We start from the raw sequence: 19,897 nt of genomic DNA, 5'->3' as shown, positions 1-19,897 counted from the left end.
CAGAGTAAAGTTCCCTTTGCAGCATCCCATCAAATATTGGCAGTGCAGGTACAACGCCCATAACGCCATTCACCTTAAATTCTATCCCAGTATTATCGAGGCTTTTCAGGTGACTGGCAGTGCACCAGTCCATGTGTTTCCTAACTTGGTTTACTGAGATACATCTGAGTCAGGTTAATGTCTGAGATAAGTTTGGGCCAAATCAATACCCAGATGAGGTTGGGTAATTCCTGATAAAATATTATTTGGTGCAGTAAACATAGTTGAGGTATTTTTACCTTATAATCCAGACCTTCAGAGCAGTTGAAGACAACACAATGTTTTCCCAGAGCCTGAAAAGCAGAACCATATCTGAGTGTCAAACTGCTTCAACCTTTACAAATAAATTACTACTGAGGCCTCAGCTGCAGAATTCTCATCAATTCCACACTTTATTTATTTATTAGTCACAAGTAGGCTTCCATTAACACTGCAATGAAGTTACTATGAAAATTCCCCTAGTTGACACTCCAGCGCCTGTTTGGATATATTGAGAGAGAATTTGGCAAGGCCAATTCACCTAACCAGCATGTCTTTTGGACTGTGGGAGGAAACCAGAGCACCTGGAGGAAACCCACACAGACATGGGGAGAATGTGCAAACTCCACACAGAAAGTGGCCCAAGCCAAGAATTGAACCCGAATCCTTGGCACTGAGGCAGCAGTGCTAATCACTGTGCCACCATGACTTTGGAAGGCATAGGAAAGTGCAAAGATTTACTCAAATTGTGCTGGGTTATTTGGAGAATTCATGGCAAGCTGCAGGCGTTTTAGAGGCCATTCCCATCTTGGGATATTCAACATACCTCCTTGTCACCAGGCCCCGTGGATTGGCCAGTGGGATTTGATATGTGGAAGTCTGAGAGGGGACACTGTCTAATTATTCTAACAGGGCACTATCTGTTTCTGATAGTGTAAGAGATCCAAAATCAGGCATAGCCATCACAATAATCAGCCTGAGGAGTGTGCAATGTAGAGAGTTTGATGGCTGGAGTTAGCAGTGGCTGTCTGCTCCAGCCTGCAGGTTAACAGCATTCACAATCTCAGCTATGAACCAGGGCATCAACATCTTTATTTCCAGTTCCTGGCAATCATTCTACAACAGGCTGAGGCAGCATCATTGTCTTCTGTCAGAGAGATTCACCCAACCTATTTGCTCACCAAATAACTGCATACTGCTAATTCATGAGGAAAGCCAGTTACACACCTGTCAAACTAATTAAGTTATACTGCGGTTATTGACAACATTTTTGTCACCAGCTTCTGACATAAAGTAATATGATTTCATGTAAATTTTTACTACTGAAAATGGATGGAATACAAACATATCCCTCGCCTTGGAGAGAGGGAACAGAGAATGAAGTAGTGACAATAGAGAAGGAACAGGTGGCACGGTGGCAGAGTGGTTAGCAATGTTGCCTCACAGCGCCAGGGATCCAGGTTTGATTACTGGCTTGGGTTTGATTACTGCCTGTATGGAGTTTGCACATTCTCCTCGTGTCTGCCTGGGTTTCCTCCAAGTCTCTGGTTTCCTCCCACTGTCCAAAGATGTGCGGGTTAGGTGGATTGGCCATGCTAAATTGACCCTAGTTGCAGGGGGATAGCAGGTTAAATATGTGGGGTTACAGAGATAGGATGGGATTGTTGTCAGTGGAGACTCGATGGGCCAAATGGCCTCCTTCTGTACTGCAGGGATTCTATGAAGTTAGGAATCAACTTTCATCCAGAGTTTTTATAATGTATTCTTTTATGGGATGTGGGGCTTGCTGGCTCAGCAAGCATTTGTTTCTTTTATATATAATATTTACTCAAATTGTCAAATCTTTAATATAATAAAACCTGCTGGATAAACTTAGCAGGTCGGGCAGCATCTGTGAAGGGAGAAACAGAGTTAACGCTTCAGATCAAAATGATCCTTCATTTATGGGATGTGGGCATCAGTGGGTAAGCCAGCATTTATTGCCCATCCCTAATTACCCTTTGAGAAAGTGGTAGTGAGCTACCTTCTCGAACTGCTGTAGTCTCTGAGGTGTAGGTACACCTGCAGTGCTGTGAGGGAGAAAGTTCCAGATTTTGACCGAGTGACAATGAAGGAACGGCAATACACTTCCAAGACAAGATGGTATGTGACTTGGAGGGGAACCTCCAGGTGTGGTGTTCCCAGGTATCTGGTACTCTTCTAGATGGTAGTAGTCTTGGTTTGGAAAGTGCTGCCTAAGGAACCTTGGTGAACATAAGAACATAAGAAATAGGAGCAGGAGTAGGCCATCTAGCCCTTTGAGCCTGCCCCGCCATTCAATAAGATCATGGCTGATCTGTCGTGGCTCAGTTCCACATTCCCGCCCTCTCCCCATAACCCTTAATCCCCTCGCTTATCAAAAACCCATCAACCCGCATCTTAAAAATATTTAGCGAGGTAGCCTCCGCCACTTCAACGGGCAGAGAATTCCAGAGATTCACCACCCTTTGAGTGAAGAAGTTCCTCCTCAATTCCGTTCTAAACCGCCCCCCCCTTTATCTTGAGGCTGTGCCCCCTAGTCCTACTGTCCTTTCTGAGCAGCAAGAGTCTCTCCACCTCGATCCTATCCATCCCATTCATCATCTTGTAAGTCTCAATGAGATCTCCCCTCATTCTTCTAAACTCTAACAAGTACAAGCCTAGTTTATTCAGCCTCTCCTCATAGCTCAACCCCCTCAACTCTGGCATCAGCCTAGTAAACCTCCTCTGCACTCCCTCCAAGGCCAAAATATCCTTGCGTAAGTGCGGCAACCAAAACTGCACACAGTACTCCAGCTGCGGCCTCACCAATGCCCTATACAGCCGCAGCAAGACCTCCCTACTTTTATATTCAATCCCCCTCGCGATGAAGGCCAGCATCCCACTAGCCTTCCTGACCACCTGCTGCACCCGCAGGCTGGGTTTTTGCGACTCATGCACAAGGACCCCGAGGTCCCTCTGCACCGTCGCCTGCTGCAGTTTTTCGCCATGTAAGTAATAGTCCTTCCTACCATTATTCCTACCAAAGTGCACAACCTCGCACTTGCCAACATTAAATTCCATTTGCCGGTTCCTGGCCCATTCGCCCAGCCTATCTGGATCCTTCTGCAGACTCTCCACACCCTCTGCGCAATTTGCCGTTCCACCAATCTTGGTGTCATCAGCTAATTTCGACACCATACACTCAGTTCCCTCCTCCAGATCATCTATATAAATGGTAAATAGCTGAGGCCCCAGCACCGACCCCTGGGGCACCCCACTAGTCACCAACCGCCAATCCGAATAGCACCCATTGACCCCCACTCTCTGCCTCCTATTTGACAGCCAATCCTCTAACCACGCTAACACCCTACCCCCAACTCCATGCCCCCTTACCTTCTGCAATAACCTCTTGTGAAGTACCTTGTCAAACGCCTTCTGAAAATCAAGAAAGACCACATCCACCGGCTCTCCTCGATCCACCACCCTAGACACATTCTCATAGAACTCCAGTAAATTTGTCAGACACGACTTCCCCTTAACGAAACCGTGCTGCGTCTGCTCTATCAAGCAATTCCCTTCAAGATGCCTCGCTATTTCCTCCTTGATGACGGATTCTAACATTTTACCTACAACAGGCGTTAAACTGACCGGCCTATAATTCCCCGCCTTTTTCCTGCCACCCTTCTTAAACAACGGCATAACATTAGCCGTTTTCCAATCTTCCCGCACTTCCCCAGAATCCAGCAACGTTTGGAAAATAACCACCAAGGCATCCACTATCACCTCCGCCATTTCCTTCAGAACCCTCGGATGCATTCCATCAGGTCCTCGGGACTTGTCCACAATCAGTCCCTCCAGTCTGTTGCGCACCACCTCTCTAGTAACAGTAATGTCATTGAGACCCTCCAGTCCTACCACCTTTCCATCGCTAACACCCGGCAAATTATTCACGTCCTCCTCCGTGAAGACAGAAACAAAAAAGTTATTCAAGGCCTCAGCCATTTCCCCATCCCCTACCACTAAGTCCCCCCGCTCATACTCTAAGGGTCCAACGTTCACCCTAGCCAGCCTCTTCCTTTTTATATATTTATAAAAACTCTTGCTATCCTTTTTTATATTAAGCGCTGGCCCAGCTTCATAGTTTATCCTACCCTTCTTATCAACTTCTTTGTCATTCTTTATTGACATTTAAACCTCTCCCAATCCTCTTCTCGCCCACTGCTCTTAGTTACTCTAAACGCCTCCGCTTTTAATTTAACACTTTCCTTCACCTCCTTCGTTATCCACGGCTTATTACCTCTCCTCCTACGGTCCTTTTTAACCATCGGAATAAATTTCTGCTGAGCACCAAGAAAGATCTCCTTAAAGATCCTCCACTGCTCCTCAGCAGACCTACCTTCCAACGCGCTCCCCCAGTCCACATTCGCCAATTCTTCTCTCATCCTTCCGTATGATGCAGCAGGACATAGGCAAAGAGAGGGGGAAAAGGAACGTAGCAGTGATTGGGGATAGTGGGGTGAAGGGTATTGACACTGTCCTTTGTCACAATGACAAAGTGCACAGAAGGGTGCGTTGTCTGCCTGGTGCTCGGGTACGGGATGTCGCAGCTGGGCTGCAGAGGAACCTGGAGTGGGAGGGTGAGAATCCAGTCGTTGTGGTACATGTGGGTGCCGGCGACGTAGGCAAAATGCGGACTGAGGATCTGGGGAGGGAGTATGAAAAGCTGGGAATAGAATTAAAAAGTAGAACCGACAAGGTGGTTATCTCTGGGCTACTGCCTGAACCGTGTGCAGACGGGCGTAGGGTTGACAGGATTAAGGAAGTGAATGGGTGGCTCAGGGATTGGTGTGGGAGGAATGGGTTTGAATTTATGGGACATTGGCATCAGTATTGGGGTAGGTGGGACCTGTTCGGGCGGGATGGGGTTGGTCTGAACCGTGCTGGGACCAGTGTGCTGGCGAATCGAGTAAAGAGGACTGTAGACAGGGCTTTAAACTAATTGGGGGGGGAGGTGCGAGGGTAGGTGATGTTACGAGGTCTAAAGTTAAGGAGAGGGTACAGGTAAGGGAAGAGGCCGAGGATGTCCCAATAATAGAGGGAGTAGGGGGCGTGAGTATGGTTGGTGGTGTTACGGCAAATAGGGTCCAGGTGAAGGCTGGGATAAAAGCGCTTTATCTGAATGCACGAAGCATTCGGAATACAAAGAACAAAGAACAACACAGCACGGGAAACAGGCCCAACGAGCCCGCGCCGCCGTCCCATTGTCTCAGTGACCTATTCATGATTTTAGTCTACGCCTAATGTGCGAGGATCAGGGAGGTCCAATATAGGGACAATTTGTTACCCAATCAATCAGCCTAAAAGCGCATCTTTGGGATGTGGGAGGAAACCGGAGCACCCGGAGGAAACCCACGCAACCACGGGGAGAACGCGCAAACTTCCACAGACACAGGCCCAAATCCATGTGTCTGCACAGCAACAGAGATAGTCTCTGAGCTGTCATGTTGCCCTCGAGATGGTCCAGTTTAAGCACACTAACGACATGAAGCAATAGGCAACTCCCGAAGCAACATCCAAGAGCAGCCCACTACAACCTGCCGCATGCATGCCCCTTGCTGGTCAACAAGGTGGACTTAAATGCCTGTGGAGACAAAAAATTCATTATTAAACAGGCAAAGACTGTAACATCCCTGAGGCCAAAACGGAATCCCAAGCCTACAATGTTTAGTAAGGCCTGCTATATCCCCCTATATGTAGACCGCTCATGTGGCTGTCTAAGTGACTCTTAAACAACCCTAGCGTGCCTGCTTCCACCACCTTACTCGGTAGTGCATTCCACACCCCCACTACCCTTTGCGTGAAAAACTGCCCTCTAATATTTGTCTTATACCTAGCCCCCCTCACCCTAAGCCCGTGACCCCTCGTTCTATCCATTTCTAATAGCGGAAAAAGCTTACCACCATTTACTCTATCTATCCCCTTCATAATCTTATAAACCTCTATTAGATCCCCCCTCAGCCGACGTCTCTCAAGGGAAAACAGCCCAAGTTCGTTCAATCTTTCCTCGTAAGACAGCCCTTCCATACCAGGCAGCATCCTGGTAAATCTCCTCTGCACTCTCTCCAGGATCTCTACATCCTTCTGGTAGTACGGCGACCAGAACTGGACGCAGTACTCCAAGTGAGGCCTAACCAACGTTCTATACAACTGCAACATCAGACTCCTACTCTTATATTCTATACCCCTTCCTATGAAGGCTAACATACCATTTGTAATTTTTATTAATGATCTGGATGAGGGTATAGTTGGGTGGATTAGTAAATTTGCTGATGACACCAAAATTGGAGGTGTGGTAGATTGTGAGGAAGGGTGTCATAGTCTGCAGGGAGACTTAGATAGGTTGCAGAGCTGGGCCGAGAGGTGGCGGATGGAATTTAATGCGGAGAAGTGTGAGGTAATTCACTTTGGTAGGAGCAACAGATGTGTCGAGTATAGGGCTAACGGGAGGACTTTGAATAGTGTGGATGAACAGAGGGATCTAGGTGTGTGTGTACATAGATCCCTGAAAGTTGGGAATCAAGTAGATAAGGTTGTTAAGAAGGCGTACGGTGTCTTGGCGTTTATTGGTAGGGGGATTGAATTTAGGAGTCGCAGTGTAATGTTGCAACTGTACACTACTCTAGTGCGGCCACACTTGGAGTACTGTGTGCAGTTCTGGTCCCCGCATTACAAGAAGGATGTGGAGGCGTTGGAGAGGGTGCAGAGGAGGTTTACTAGGATGGTGCCTGGTATGGTGGGGAGGTCCTATGAGGAGAGACTGAGGGATTTAGGGTTGTTTTCGTTGGAAAGAAGGCGGCTAAGAGGGGATCTTATTGAAACATATAAGATGATTAGAGGTTTAGGTAGGGTGGATAGTGATAGCCTTTTTCCTCGGATGGAGAAAGCTAGCACGAGGGGGCATGGCTTTAAATTAAGGGGGGGTAGCTACAGGACGGATGTCAGGGGTAGGTTCTTTACCCAGCGGGTGGTGAAGGATTGGAATGCCCTGCCTGCTGCAGTTGTAAATGCGTCTAGTTTGGGGGCGTTTAAGAGATCTCTGGATAGGTTTATGGACGAAAAGGGATTGGTATAGGCTAGTGGGTCATTGTTTTTGTAACTGGTCGGCGCAACATCGTGGGCCGAAGGGCCTGTTCTGCGCTGTAATGTTCTATGTTCTATGTTCTATACGCTTTCCTCATCACATTCTGCACCTGCACCGACACCTTCAGGGACTTGTGCGCTTGCACCCCCAGGTCTCTCTGCGTATCTATACTCCGGATAGTTCTACCTTTTATCGTATAACTCCCCTCCACATTATTCCGGCCAAAGTGCATCACCTCGCATTTCTCCGGATTAAATTCCATTTGCCATCTATCTGCCCAATCTACCAGCCTGTCTATGTCCTGTTGCATTGCCAGGCACTGCTCCTCAGTACCCGCCAATCCAACCATCTTAGTGTCAATACAGTGGATGAGCTGGTGGCGCAGATCGACACAAATGGATATGATCTGGTGGCCATTACAGAGACGTGGCTGCAGGGTGACAGGGACTGGGAGCTGAATGTACAGGGCTATCAAGTGTTTAGGAAGGATAGGCAGGAGGGAAAAGGGGGGGGCGTAGCTCTGCTGATTAAGGATAGCATCACGGTGGTAGCAAGGGATGATATTGGAGCCAAGGAGCAGAGGGTGGAATCGTTGTGGGTGGAGATTAGGAACAGCAAAGGGAGGAAGACGCTGGTGGGTGTCGTCTATAGGCCCCCGAATAATGATCTGGAGGTGGGGCAGGCTGTTAACGCGCAAATAAGTGCAGCGTGCAGGAATGGGACGGCCGTAGTTATGGGGGATTTCAATCTGCATATTGATTGGTCGACCCATGTTGGACGCGGTGGGCTCGAGGAAGAGTTCTTGGAATGCTGCTGGGATAGTTTCCTCGAACAGCGTGTGTTGGAGCCGACGAGGGAGCGAGCTATCTTGGATCTGGTGCTACGTAATGAGGCGGGTAGAATTAGGGACCTTGTGGTGAAGGATCCTCTTGGGGAGAGTGGTCATTGTATGGTGGAGTTTCTGGTGCAGATGGAGGAGGAGAAAGTGGGTTCCCGGACACGCGTCCTTTGTTTGAATAGAGGGGAGTACGGTAGGATGAGAGAAGAATTGGCGAATATGGACTGGGGGAGCGCGTTGGAGGGAGGGTCTGTTGAGGAGCAGTGGAGGATCTTTAAGGAGATCTTTCTTGGTGCTCAGCAGAAATTTATTCCGATGGTCAAAAAGGATAGTAGGAGGAGAGGTGATAAGCCGTGGATAACGAAGGAGGTGAAGGAAAGTGTTAAATTAAAAGCGGAGGAATTTAGAGTAGCTAAGAGTAGTGGGCGAGAAGAAGATTGGGAGAGGTTTAAATGTCAACAAAGATTGACAAAGAAGTTGCTAAAGAAGGGTAGGAGAAACTATGAAGCTGGGCTAGCGCTTAATATAAAAAAGGATAGCAAGAGTTTTTATAAATATATAAAAAGGAAGAGGCTGGCTAGGGTGAATGTTGGTCCTTTAGAGGATGAGAAAGGGGACCTAGTGGTAGGGGATGGGGATATGGCTAAGGTATTGAATAACTTTTTTGTTTCTGTCTTCACGGAGGAGGACGTGAATAATTTGCCGGGTGTTAGCGATGGAAAGGTGGAAGGACTGGAGCGTCTCAATGACATTACTGTTACTAGAGAGGCGGTGCTCGACAGACTGGAGGGGCTGATTGTGGACAAGTCCCCAGGACCGGATGGAATGCATCCGAGGGTTCTGAAAGAAATGGCGGAGGTGATAGTGGATGCCTTGGTGGTTATTTTCCAGACGTCGCTGGATTCCGGGGAAGTGCCGGATGATTGGAAAACGGCTAATGTTACGCCGTTGTTTAAGAAGGGTGCCAGGCAAAAGGCGGGGAATTATAGGTCGGTTAGTTTAACGTCTGTGGTGGGTAAAATGTTAGAATGTGTCATTAAGGAGGAGATTGCAAGGCATCTTGAAGGCAATTGCTTGATAGAGCAGACGCAGCACGGTTTCATTAAAGGGAAGTCGTGTCTGACAAATTTACTGGAGTTCTATGAGGATGTGTCTAGGGCAGTGGACAGAGGAGAACCGGTGGATGTGGTCTTTCTAGATTTTCAGAAGGCGTTTGACAAAGTACCTCACAAGAGGTTATTGCAGAAGGTCGAGGGACATGGAGTTGGGGGTAGGGTGTTAGCGTGGATAGAGGATTGGTTGTCAAATAGGAGGCAGAGAGTGGGGGTCAATGGGTGCTATTCGGATTGGCGGATGGTGACTAGTGGAGTGCCCCAGGGGTCGGTGCTGGGGCCTCAGCTTTTTACCATTTATATAGGGCATAATGCTGTATAGGGCATTGGTGAGGCCGCAGCTGGAGTACTGTGTGCAGTTTTGGTTGCCGCACTTACGCAAGGATATTTTGGCCTTGGAGGGAGTGCAGAGGAGGTTTACTATGCTGATACCGGAGTTGAGGGGGTTGTGCTATGAGGAGAGGCTGAATAAACTAGGCTTGTACTCGTTAGACTTTAGAAGAATGAGGGGAGATCTCATTGAAACGTATAAGATGATGAATGGGATGGATAGGATAGAGGTGGAGAGACTCTTCCTGCTCAAAAAAGACAGTAGGACTAGGGGGCACAGCCTCAAGATAAAGGGGGGCGGTTTAGAACGGAGTTGAGGAGGAACTTCTTCACTCAAAGGGTGGTGAATCTCTGGAATTCTCTGCCCGTTGAAGTGGTGGAGGCTGCCTCGCTAAATATTTTTAAGACGCGGGTTGATGGGTTTTTGATAAGAGAGGGGATTAAGGGTTATGGGGAGAGGGCGGGAAAGTGGAACTGAGCCGCGACAGATCAGCCATGATCTTATTGAATGGCGGGGCAGGCTCGAAGGGCTGGATGGCCTACTCCTGCTCCTATTTTATGTTCTTATGTTCTTACTCCCCTCTGTTCAAACAAAGGACGCGTGTCCGGGAACCCACTCTCTCCTCCTCCATCTGCACCAGAAACTCCACCATACAATGATCACTCTCCCCAAGAGGATCCTTCACCACAAGAATCCTCCACTGTTTCTCGGCAGACCTACCTTCCAACGCGCTCCCCCAGTCAACATTCGCCAATTCTTCTCTCATCCTTCCGTACTCCCCTCTGTTCAAACAAAGGACGCGTGTCCGGGAACCCACTCTCTCCTCCTCCATCTGCACCAGAAACTCCATCATACAATGATCACTGTCCCCAAGAGGATCCTTCACCACAAGGTCCCTAATTCTACCCGCCTCGTTCCATAACACCAGATCCAAGATAGTTCACTCCCTCGTCGGCTCCAACACACACTGTTCAAGGAAACTATCCCGGCAGCATTCCAAGAACTCCTCCTCGAGCCCACCGCGTCCAACATGAGTCGACCAATCAATATGTCGATTGAAATCCCCCATAATTATCGCCATTCCATTCCTGCACGCCGCATTTATTTGCGCGTTAACAGCCCGCCCCACCTCCAGATCATTATTTGGGGGCCTATAGACAACACCCACCAGCGTCTTCCTCCCTTTGCTGTTCCTAATCTCCACCCACAACGATTCCACTTTCTGCTCTTTGGTTCCTATATCATCCCTTGCTACCACCCTGATGCTATCCTTAATCAGCAGAGCTACGCCCCCCCCTTTTTCCTCCTGCCTATGAGTTACTGTAGCACATCTTGTAGATGGTACACACAGCTAGAGGATGTGAATGTTAGTGGAGGGGTAGCATTCAAGCCGGCATGTTTTGGCCTAGATGGTGTTGAGCTTCTTGAGTGTCATTAAAGCCTCACTCATCCAGGCAAATGTGGAGAATTCCATCACACTCCTGACTTGTGCCTTGTAGATGGTGGACAGACTTTGGAGAGTCAGGAGGTGAGTTACTTGCATCACGATTCCTAGTCTCTGATCTGCTCTTCTAGCCATTGTAATTATTTGGCTCGCCCAATTGAGTTCCTGGTCAGTTGTAACCCCAGGATGTTGAGAGTGGGGAACAATATCTATGGGAAGAGAATAGAGCCAACATTTTGTGTCTAGATGACCCTTTGTGAGAGCAGAGTATTGATTCATCAGCTGAGGGGGGATGGTACATGATAATCAGTAGGAAGTTTCCTTGTCAATGTTTGACCTGGTGCCATGAGACTTCATGGGGTCCGGACTCCCAGGGCAACTCTGTCCTGACTGTATACTACTGTTGCCTCACCCTGGCTGGGTCTGTCCTGCCAGTGGGACAGAACATACCCAGGAACAGTGATTGTGGTGTTTGGCACATTATTTGAAAGGTATGATTCCGTGGGAATGGCTGGAATTTTACCAGCATACCTGTCCCAATTCCGGGGGTGGGTGAGGCTCGGAGAATGGAACCTGAAAGCGGAGAAGAAAGTGCTGGAAAATCTCAGCAGGTCTGGCAGCATCTGTAAGCATTCCAGCAACTGCAGTAATTTGCTTTTATTACTCGGAACACCACCACCTGTAAGTTCCCTCCAAATCACACAACACCCTGACTTGGAAATATATTGCTGTTCTTTCACTGTGACTGAGTCAGAACCCTGGAACTCGCTCCCTGACAGTAGTGTGGATGTTCCTACACCACATGGACTGCAGTGGGAAGAACAACAAGCAGACGGACCACATGGTATTGACCAAGGCACCAAAAAAGGACAACAGCAAACCCAGCCCTGTCAGCCATACAAAGTCTTCCTGACTTACACCTGGGGCTTGTGCCAAACTTGGGGGAGCTGTCTCACAGACATAGAGCGGGATTTTATTGACATGTCCACCCAAGGTTCATACGATCCTGCCCAAGGCCAACGGAGAATGCAGTTCTTCAAGCCTCACCCGCCCCCGGAATCAGGGCGGGCATGCCGGTAAAGTTCCAACCATTCTCACAGAACCTCACCTTACAGACACCACAATCATTGTTCCTGGGTATGTTCTGTCCCACCGGCAGGACAGACCCAGCAGAGGTGCGGGAACAGTGGTATACAGTCAGGACGGAATTGCCCTGGGAGTCCTCAACATCGACTCCGGATCCCATGAAATGGGCAAGGAAACTTCCTACTGATTATCATGTACCATCCCCCCTCAGCTGATGAATCAATACTCTGCTCTGACAAAGGGTCGTCTAGACACAAGATGTTGGCTCTATTCTCTCCTCATAGATGTTGTTCCCCACTCTCAACACCTTGGGGTTACCATTGACCAGAAGCTCAACTGGATGAGCCATTTAAATACAATGGCTAGAAGAGCAGGTCAGAGGTTAGGGATCCTGAGGCAAGTAACTCACCTCCTGACTCTCCAAAGTCTGTCCACCATCTATAAGGCACAAGTCAGCAGTGTGATGGAATACTCCCCACTTGCCTGCTGAGATTTTCCAGCATTTTCTCTTTTGGTTGGTGTTCCCAATGTCTGCCGCCCTTTTCCTTTTAGGTGATAGTGGTTGTGAGTTTAGAAAGAGTTGCCTAAGGGACTTGGGTGAGTTGCTACAGTGCATTTTGTAGATGGTACACACTACTGCTACTCTGCAACAATTGTGGATGGTAATTGAGTTGTAAGCGTGTAAGGACATTGAATGGCAGAATAAACAGGAACAAAGGACAATTAGATGCACTTTGCGCAGAAAGAAAAGATTGAAGTGTCAGTAACACCAATGACTTACATTTTTATAGCGCTTTCAAATATTAAGTATTAAAAGCCACTTCGCTGGAACATTATGAAATATAATTTGTTACCAACCCACAGAAGAAGATATTTAAGCTTGATCAAAAAGGTAGGTTCTATGCAGCATCTTTAGCAGCAGAGCGAGGCAGAGAGCTGGAGAGTTTTTAGGGAGGAAATTCCAGATCACGATCACCAAAGGCAGAGTGATTATAATCAGGAATGTGCAACAGGCCCAGAATGAGAAAACCTGATATCTCTGAGGCTTTGAGGGATACAAGAGCTTACGGTGATAGGGAGGTTGAGGCGAAGTAGAGATTTAAACATGGGGATGAGAATCGAGGCATTACCAGAGCAGATCAGAATGTAGGTCAGAGAGAACAGGGTGCTAAATGAATAAGTTATGGTGTGAGATAGAATACACCAGCAGAGAACATGAGCACATGTTCACCAAGACATAGTGTGGAAGGCTGGCCAAGAGAGTAATGGGTCTGGATAAATAGCTCAGGGTGGTTAATCTCTAGAAAAGAAGCTGTTTTATTGGACATAAGAACATAAGAAATAGGAGCAGGAGTAGGCCATCTAGCCCTTCGATTGGTCGACCCATGTTGGACGCGGGGGGCTCGAGGAAGAGTTCTTGGAATGCTGCCGGGATAGTTTCCTCGAACAGTGTGTGTTGGAGCCGACGAGGGAGCGAGCTATCTTGGATCTGGTGCTATGTAATGAGGCGGGTAGAATTAGGGACCTTGTGGCGAAGGATCCTCTTGGGGAGAGTGATCATTGTATGGTGGAGTTTCTGGTGCAGATGGAGGAGGAGAAAGTGGGTTCCCGGACACGCGTCCTCTGTTTGAATAGAGGGGAGTATGGTAGGATGAGAGAAGAATTGGCGAATGTGGACTGGGAGAGCGCGTTGGAGGGAGGGTCTGTTGAGGAGCAGTGGAGGATCTTTAAGGAGATCTTTCTTGGTGCTCAACGGAAATTTATTCCGATGGTCAAAAAGGATAGTAGGAGGAGAGGTAATAAGCCGTGGATAACGAAGGAGGTGAAGGAAAGTGTTAAATTAAAAGCGGAGGAATTTAGAGTAGCTAAGAGTAGTGGGTGAGAAGAGGATTGGAAGAGGTTTAAATGTCAACAAAGATTGACAAAGAAGTTGCTAAAGAAGGGTAGGAGAAACTATGAAGCTGGGCTAGCGCTTAATATAAAAAAGGATAGCAAGAGTTTTTATAAATATATAAAAAGGAAGAGGCTGGCTAGGGTGAATGTTGGTCCTTTAGAGGATGAGAAAGGGGACCTAGTGGTAAGGGATGAGGATATGGCTAAGGTATTGAATAACTTTTTTGTTTCTGTCTTCACAGAGGAGGACGTGAATAATTTGCCGGGTGTTAGCGATGGAAAGGTGGTAGGACTGGAGGGTCTTAATGACATTACTGTTACTAGAGAGGCGGTGCTCGACAGACTGGAGGGGCTGATTGTGGACAAGTCCCCAGGACCGGATGGAATGCATCCAAGGGTTCTGAAAGAAATGGCGGAGGTGATAGTGGATGCTTTGGTGGTTATTTTCCAGACGTCGCTGGATTCCGGGGAAGTGCCGGATGATTGGAAAACGGCTAATGTTACGCCGTTGTTTAAGAAGGGTGCCAGGCAAAAGGCGGGGAATTATAGGCCGGTTAGTTTAACGTCTGTGGTAGGTAAAATGTTAGAATCTGTCATTAAGGAGGAAATTGCGAGGCATCTTGAAGGGAATTGCTTGATAGATCAGACGCAGCACGGTTTCATTAAAGGGAAGTCGTGTCTGACAAATTTACTGGAGTTCTATGAGGATGTGTCTAGGGTGGTGGATAGAGGAGAGCCGGTGGATGTGGTCTTTCTAGATTTTCAGAAGGCGTTTGACAAAGTACCTCACAAGAGGTTATTGCAGAAGGTCGAGGGACATGGAGTTGGGGGTAGGGTGTTAGCGTGGATAGAGGATTGGTTGTCAAATAGGAGGCAGAGAGTGGGGGTCAACGGGTGCTATTCAGATTGGCGGATGGTGACTAGTGGAGTGCCCCAGGGGTCGGTGCTGGGGCCTCAGCTTTTTACCATTTATATAGATGATCTGGAGAAGGGAACCGAGTGTAGGGTGTCAAAATTTGCTGATGACACCAAGATTGGGGGAACAGCAAATTGTGCGGAGGGTGTGGAGAGTCTGCAGAAGGATCTAGATAGGCTGGGCGAATGGGCCAGGAAATGGCAAATGGAATTTAATGTTGGCAAGTGTGAGGTGGTCCACTTTGGTAGGAAGAATGGTAGGAAGGACTATTACTTACGGGGCGAAAAACTGCAGCAGGCGACGGTGCAGAGGGACCTCGGGGTCCTTGTGCATGAGTCGCAAAAACCCAGCTTGCAGGTGCAGTAGGTGGTCAGGAAGGCGAATGGGATGCTGACCTTCATAGCGAGGGGGATTGAATATAAAAGTAGGGAGGTCTTGTTGCAGCTGTATAGGGCATTGGTGAGGCCGCAGCTGGAGTACTGTGTGCAGTTTTGGGCGGCGCACCTGCGCAAAGATATTTTGGCCTTGGAGGGAGTGCAGAGGAGGTTTACTAGGCTGATACCGGAGTTGAGGGGGTTGAGCTATGAGGAGAGGCTGAATAAACTGGGCTTGTACTCGTTAGAGTTTAGAAGAATGAGGGGAGATCTCATTGAGACGTATAAGATGATGAATGGGATGGATAGGATAGAGGTGGAGAGACTCTTCCCGCTCAAAAAAGACAGTAGGACTAGGGGGCACAGCCTCAAGATAAAGGGGGGGGCGGTTTAGAACGGAGTATTATCCTGCCTACACTCTCCTTATTTGTGTCATTGCAGGACAAACTCAACCACAACAAGTATTAGTCCAAAGATGTGCCAGTTAGGTTGATTGGCCATGCTAAAATTGCCCTTAGTGTCTTGAGATGCGTAGATTAGCGGGTAAATATGTAGAGATATGGGGTAGGCCTGGAAGGGATTGTGGTCGGTGCAGACTCAATTGGCCGAATGGCCTCTTTCTGTGCTGTAGGGTTTCCATGTTTCTTCTAAGCATGAGGAAGCACATCCAGCCAGAGTAATGCCGGAGCTCTGAACCCTAACACTATTCAAGGAGAGAGCCCTTGAGCTGGCCAGGGAGGAGGAGGAATGTATGACATGGAGGCAACAGATCAACTTGAGAATCCTCAAGACACACTACCATTCCTCAAGTCCCTCATTCATCCCCTATGAATGCTGTCTCCCTTCTCCTACAGGCCAACCAGCCAAGCCACCCAGACCATCCTCATGCCCTGATCCCAGCAGACATGAGCAGCTCAGAATCAGCATAGAATCATAGAACCCTACAGTGCAGAAAGAGGCCCTTTGGCCCATCAAGTCTGCACCAACCACAATCCCACCCAGGCCCTACCCACACATCCCTACATATTTACCCGCTAATCCCTCTAACCTAAGCATTTTAGGGCACTAAGGGGCAATTTTAGCATGGCCAATCAATCTAACCCGCACATCTTTGGACTGTGAGAGGAAACCGGAGCACCAGGAGGAAACCCATGCAGACACAAGGAGAATGTGCAAACTCCACACAGAAGGAGTGTTCTCCGACCCCACCCACATCCAGTAGTAGAGGTATGCAATTAGATTTTGAAGCAATTCTCTAGAGGACAACCTCATTCTTCCAGGTAATGAATTCCGTTCACCACTCTGAGGTGAAGGCAACATGTTCACGCTTATGTCAAGTTGTTGTAGATGCTGAAATGATGCCACGCCACTGACCACTGAATATTCAGCCTCAATATCAGAGTGAGGGCTCGCTAATGAGATGCTGATACATTCAAATCATGCTCCCAGCGTGTTCCACATCACTCTGTCAGTGAGCTTAGCTCAAAATCAGAAACCACAGCCTCGCCAGTGAGATTCATGTTCGTCAAACTCTCTGCATCTTGAGCCTGTGTCACTATTTTCCAAGACACAGAGTCTGGGCTGAAGATTTCACCCAATGTTTCTTTTCAATTTTCAATGTGCTCAGTTCAGTTTGAGTTTGTTACTGCCCCTATTAACATAGCAGATAATGGAGTCAGTATTAAATACTGAGACACTGTCAAAGGATTTGGGGTTTTGGGAAAGGTAATATTCCAATCATGCGATCATGCTGGACACTTACTTTTGCAAGGTCTTTCACTGTTGCTGTTTTGCCGGTTCCTGTGGGTCCTGCGGGTGAGCCTCCCAGGTTTAGGTGCAAGGCTCCAGTCAGAGTTAGCCAGCAGCGGTCAGTGAGTGGTGTGATTACTAATCGGGGTGAGCAGCCAAGATACTCATAGCCATAGGTGAAGGAGCTTTTGGCTTGGACCACATAGCAAGTGTTGCTCTGCATGTTCCACTCATAACGCAATTGCCTGAAATGCAGATTTTCTGTCAGTCTCCTCCAAGGGTTACAAACACAAAGTATTATGAAAGGATGACATTGACCCCAAGACCATTGTACAGTCACAATGCATCTTAGAAATGTGTGCGGTGTGCTTCAAACTGCATTATTAGGTTCTCTGGGATTGTTCTGCCTGGATACCAGACCCTGCTCAATTTTAATTCATAATGCTATTTATAGCCTGAAAGATTACCTTGGTATGTCACACATAAACAAATACATATACACGTGGTTTCACATTCTCCCTCTCTCTCTCTCTATATATATATTATGTATATAGAAAGACTATGCAGGAGTACAGGGAATGGCAGAGGAATAGCAAAGAATAAAGAACAAAAAACAAAGAAAATTCCAGCACAGGAACAGGCCCTTCGGCCCTCCAAGCCTGCACGGGCCAGACTGCCCACCTTAACTAAAACCCCCTTCCGGAGACCACATCCCTCTATTCCCATCTCATTCATGTACTTGTCAAGCTGCCCCTTAAAAGTCACTACCATATCCGCTTCCACTCCCTCCCCCGGCAATGATTTCCAGGCACCCACCACCCTCTGTGTAAAAGATCTGCCTCGTACATCTCCTTTAAATCTCGCCCCTCACACCTTAAACCTGTGCCCCCTAGTAATTGATTCTTCTGCCCTGGGAAAAAGCTTCTGACTACCCACTCTCATAATCTTGTAGACTTCTACCAGGTCGCCCCTCATCCTCCATTATTCCAGTAGGAACAAATCAGGTTTCTCCAACCTCTCCTCATAGCTAATGCCCTCTATACCAGGCAACATCCTAGTAAATCTTTTCTGTGTCCTCTCTAAAGCCTCCACATCCTTCTGGTAGTGTGGTGACCAGAATTGAACACTATATTCCAACTGCAGCCTAACTAAGGTTCTATAAAGCTGAAACATGACTTGCCAATCTTTAAACTCAATGCCCTGGCCGATGAAGGCAAGCATGCTGTCTGCCTTCTTGACTACCTTCTCCACCTGCATTCCCACTTTCAGTGACCTGTGTACCCAGATCTCTCTGCCTATCAATACTCTTAAGGGTTCTGCCATTTACTGTATATTTCCTCTCTGTATTAGATCTTCCAAAACGTATTACCTCACATTTGTTTGGGTTAAACGTCATCTGCCATCTCTCAGCCCAAGTCCCCAGTCGATCTATATCCTGCTGTATCCTCTGATGGTCTTCATCACTATCCGCAAATCCACCAACCTTTGTGTCGTCTGCAAATTTACTAATGAAACCAGTTACATTTTCCTCCAAATCATTTATATATATTACAAGCAGCAAAGGTCCCAGCACTGATCCCTGAGGAACGCCACTTGTCACAGGCCTCCTCCAAGAAATGCATCCTTCCACTGCTACCCACTGCCTTCTTTGACCGAGCCAGTTTTGTATCCACCTTGCCAGCTCACCTCTAATCCCATGTGACTTCACCTTCTACACCAATCTGTCATGAGAGACCTTGTCAAAGGTCTTACTGACAACATTCACTGCCCTACCCTCATCAATCATCTTCATCAGTTCCTTGAAAAACTTGATCAAGTTTGTGAGACACGACATCCCCTTCACAAAGCCATGTCACCTCTCACTAATACGACCGCTTATTTCAAAGTGGGAATAAATCAAAGAATCCTCTCCAATAATTTCCCTACCACTGATGTAAGGCTCACTGGTCTGTAATTATCTGGATTATTCTTGCTACCCTTCTTAAACAAAGGAACAACATTGGCTATCCTCCAATCCTCTGGGACCTCCCCTGTAGTCAGTCAGGATACAAAGATTTCTCTCAAAACTCCAGCCATTTCCTCCCTTGCCGCTCTCAGTATTCTGGGATTTATCCCATCAGGCCCTGGGGGCTTGTCTATCGCACTAAGCTGTTATGCTCATTTGAAGAGAAGGCATTCAACATGCTTGGTTTCATTGGTCAGGATGTGGGTATGCCGGCGTTGGACTGGCGTAAACACAGTAAAAAGTCTGACAACACCAGGTTTTAGTCCAACCTATTTATTTGATAATATTCTCACTAGCTTTCGAGGGGACAGCCTCTTCGTCAGGTGAATGGAGAGTTCTGGCCTCAGACAGAGCATATAAAGCACAGACAGTAATCTCTAAACTGTCTGTGCTTTATATGCTCTGTCTGAGGCCAGAACTCTCCATTCACCTGACGAAGAGGCTGTCCCCTCGAAAGCTAGTGAGAATATTATCAAATAAATAGGTTGGACTAAAACCTGGTGTTGTCAGACTTTTTACTTCATTGGTCAGAACATTGAATACAGGAGTTGGGATGCCTTGTTGAAGTTGTACAAGACATTGGTAAGGCCACACTTGGAATACTGTGTGCAATTCTGGTCACCCTATTATAGAACATAGAACATTACAGCGCAGTACAGGCTCTTCAGCCCTCAATGTTGCACCGACTTGTCAAACCAATCTAAAGCCCATCTAACCTACACTATTCCAATATCATCCATATGTTTATCCAATGACCATTTAAATACCCTTAATGTTGGTGAGTCCACTACTGTTGCAGACAGGGCATTCCACGCCTTTACTACCCTCTGAGTAAAAAACCTACCTCTGACATCTGTTCTATATCTATCACCCCTCAATTTAAAGCTATGTCCCCTTGTGCGAGCCATCTCCATCTGAGGAAAAAGGTTCTCACTGTCCACTGTATCTAATCCACTGATCACCTTCTATGCCTCCATTAAGTCACCTTTG

The 19,897-nt window shown here is 47.5% G+C and overlaps 1 protein-coding gene across 1 annotated transcript in view; it reads right to left on the bottom strand.

Annotated features, from left to right (window-relative positions):
• The window catches only part of LOC145337798 (dynein axonemal heavy chain 6-like), a 785,492-nt gene that overhangs the window by 517,547 nt on the left and 248,048 nt on the right, over positions 1–19,897 (bottom strand). The window contains exons 26-27 of the mRNA XM_080182651.1: positions 16,916–17,147; positions 279–332 (exon numbers count right to left, since the gene is read on the bottom strand). Of these exons, the coding sequence (XP_080038777.1) occupies positions 279–332; positions 16,916–17,147 (286 nt within the window). The remainder of the gene's footprint in view (positions 1–278; positions 333–16,915; positions 17,148–19,897) is intronic.

Source organism: Carcharhinus amblyrhynchos, unplaced genomic scaffold, assembly GCF_965287045.1.
Source record: "Carcharhinus amblyrhynchos unplaced genomic scaffold, sCarAmb.v2.hapA scaffold_76, whole genome shotgun sequence".
Classification (NCBI taxonomy): domain Eukaryota; kingdom Metazoa; phylum Chordata; class Chondrichthyes; order Carcharhiniformes; family Carcharhinidae; genus Carcharhinus; species Carcharhinus amblyrhynchos.
Note: the sequence above shows the minus strand (reverse complement) of the source record. Positions and strands in the feature narration are given on the sequence as shown.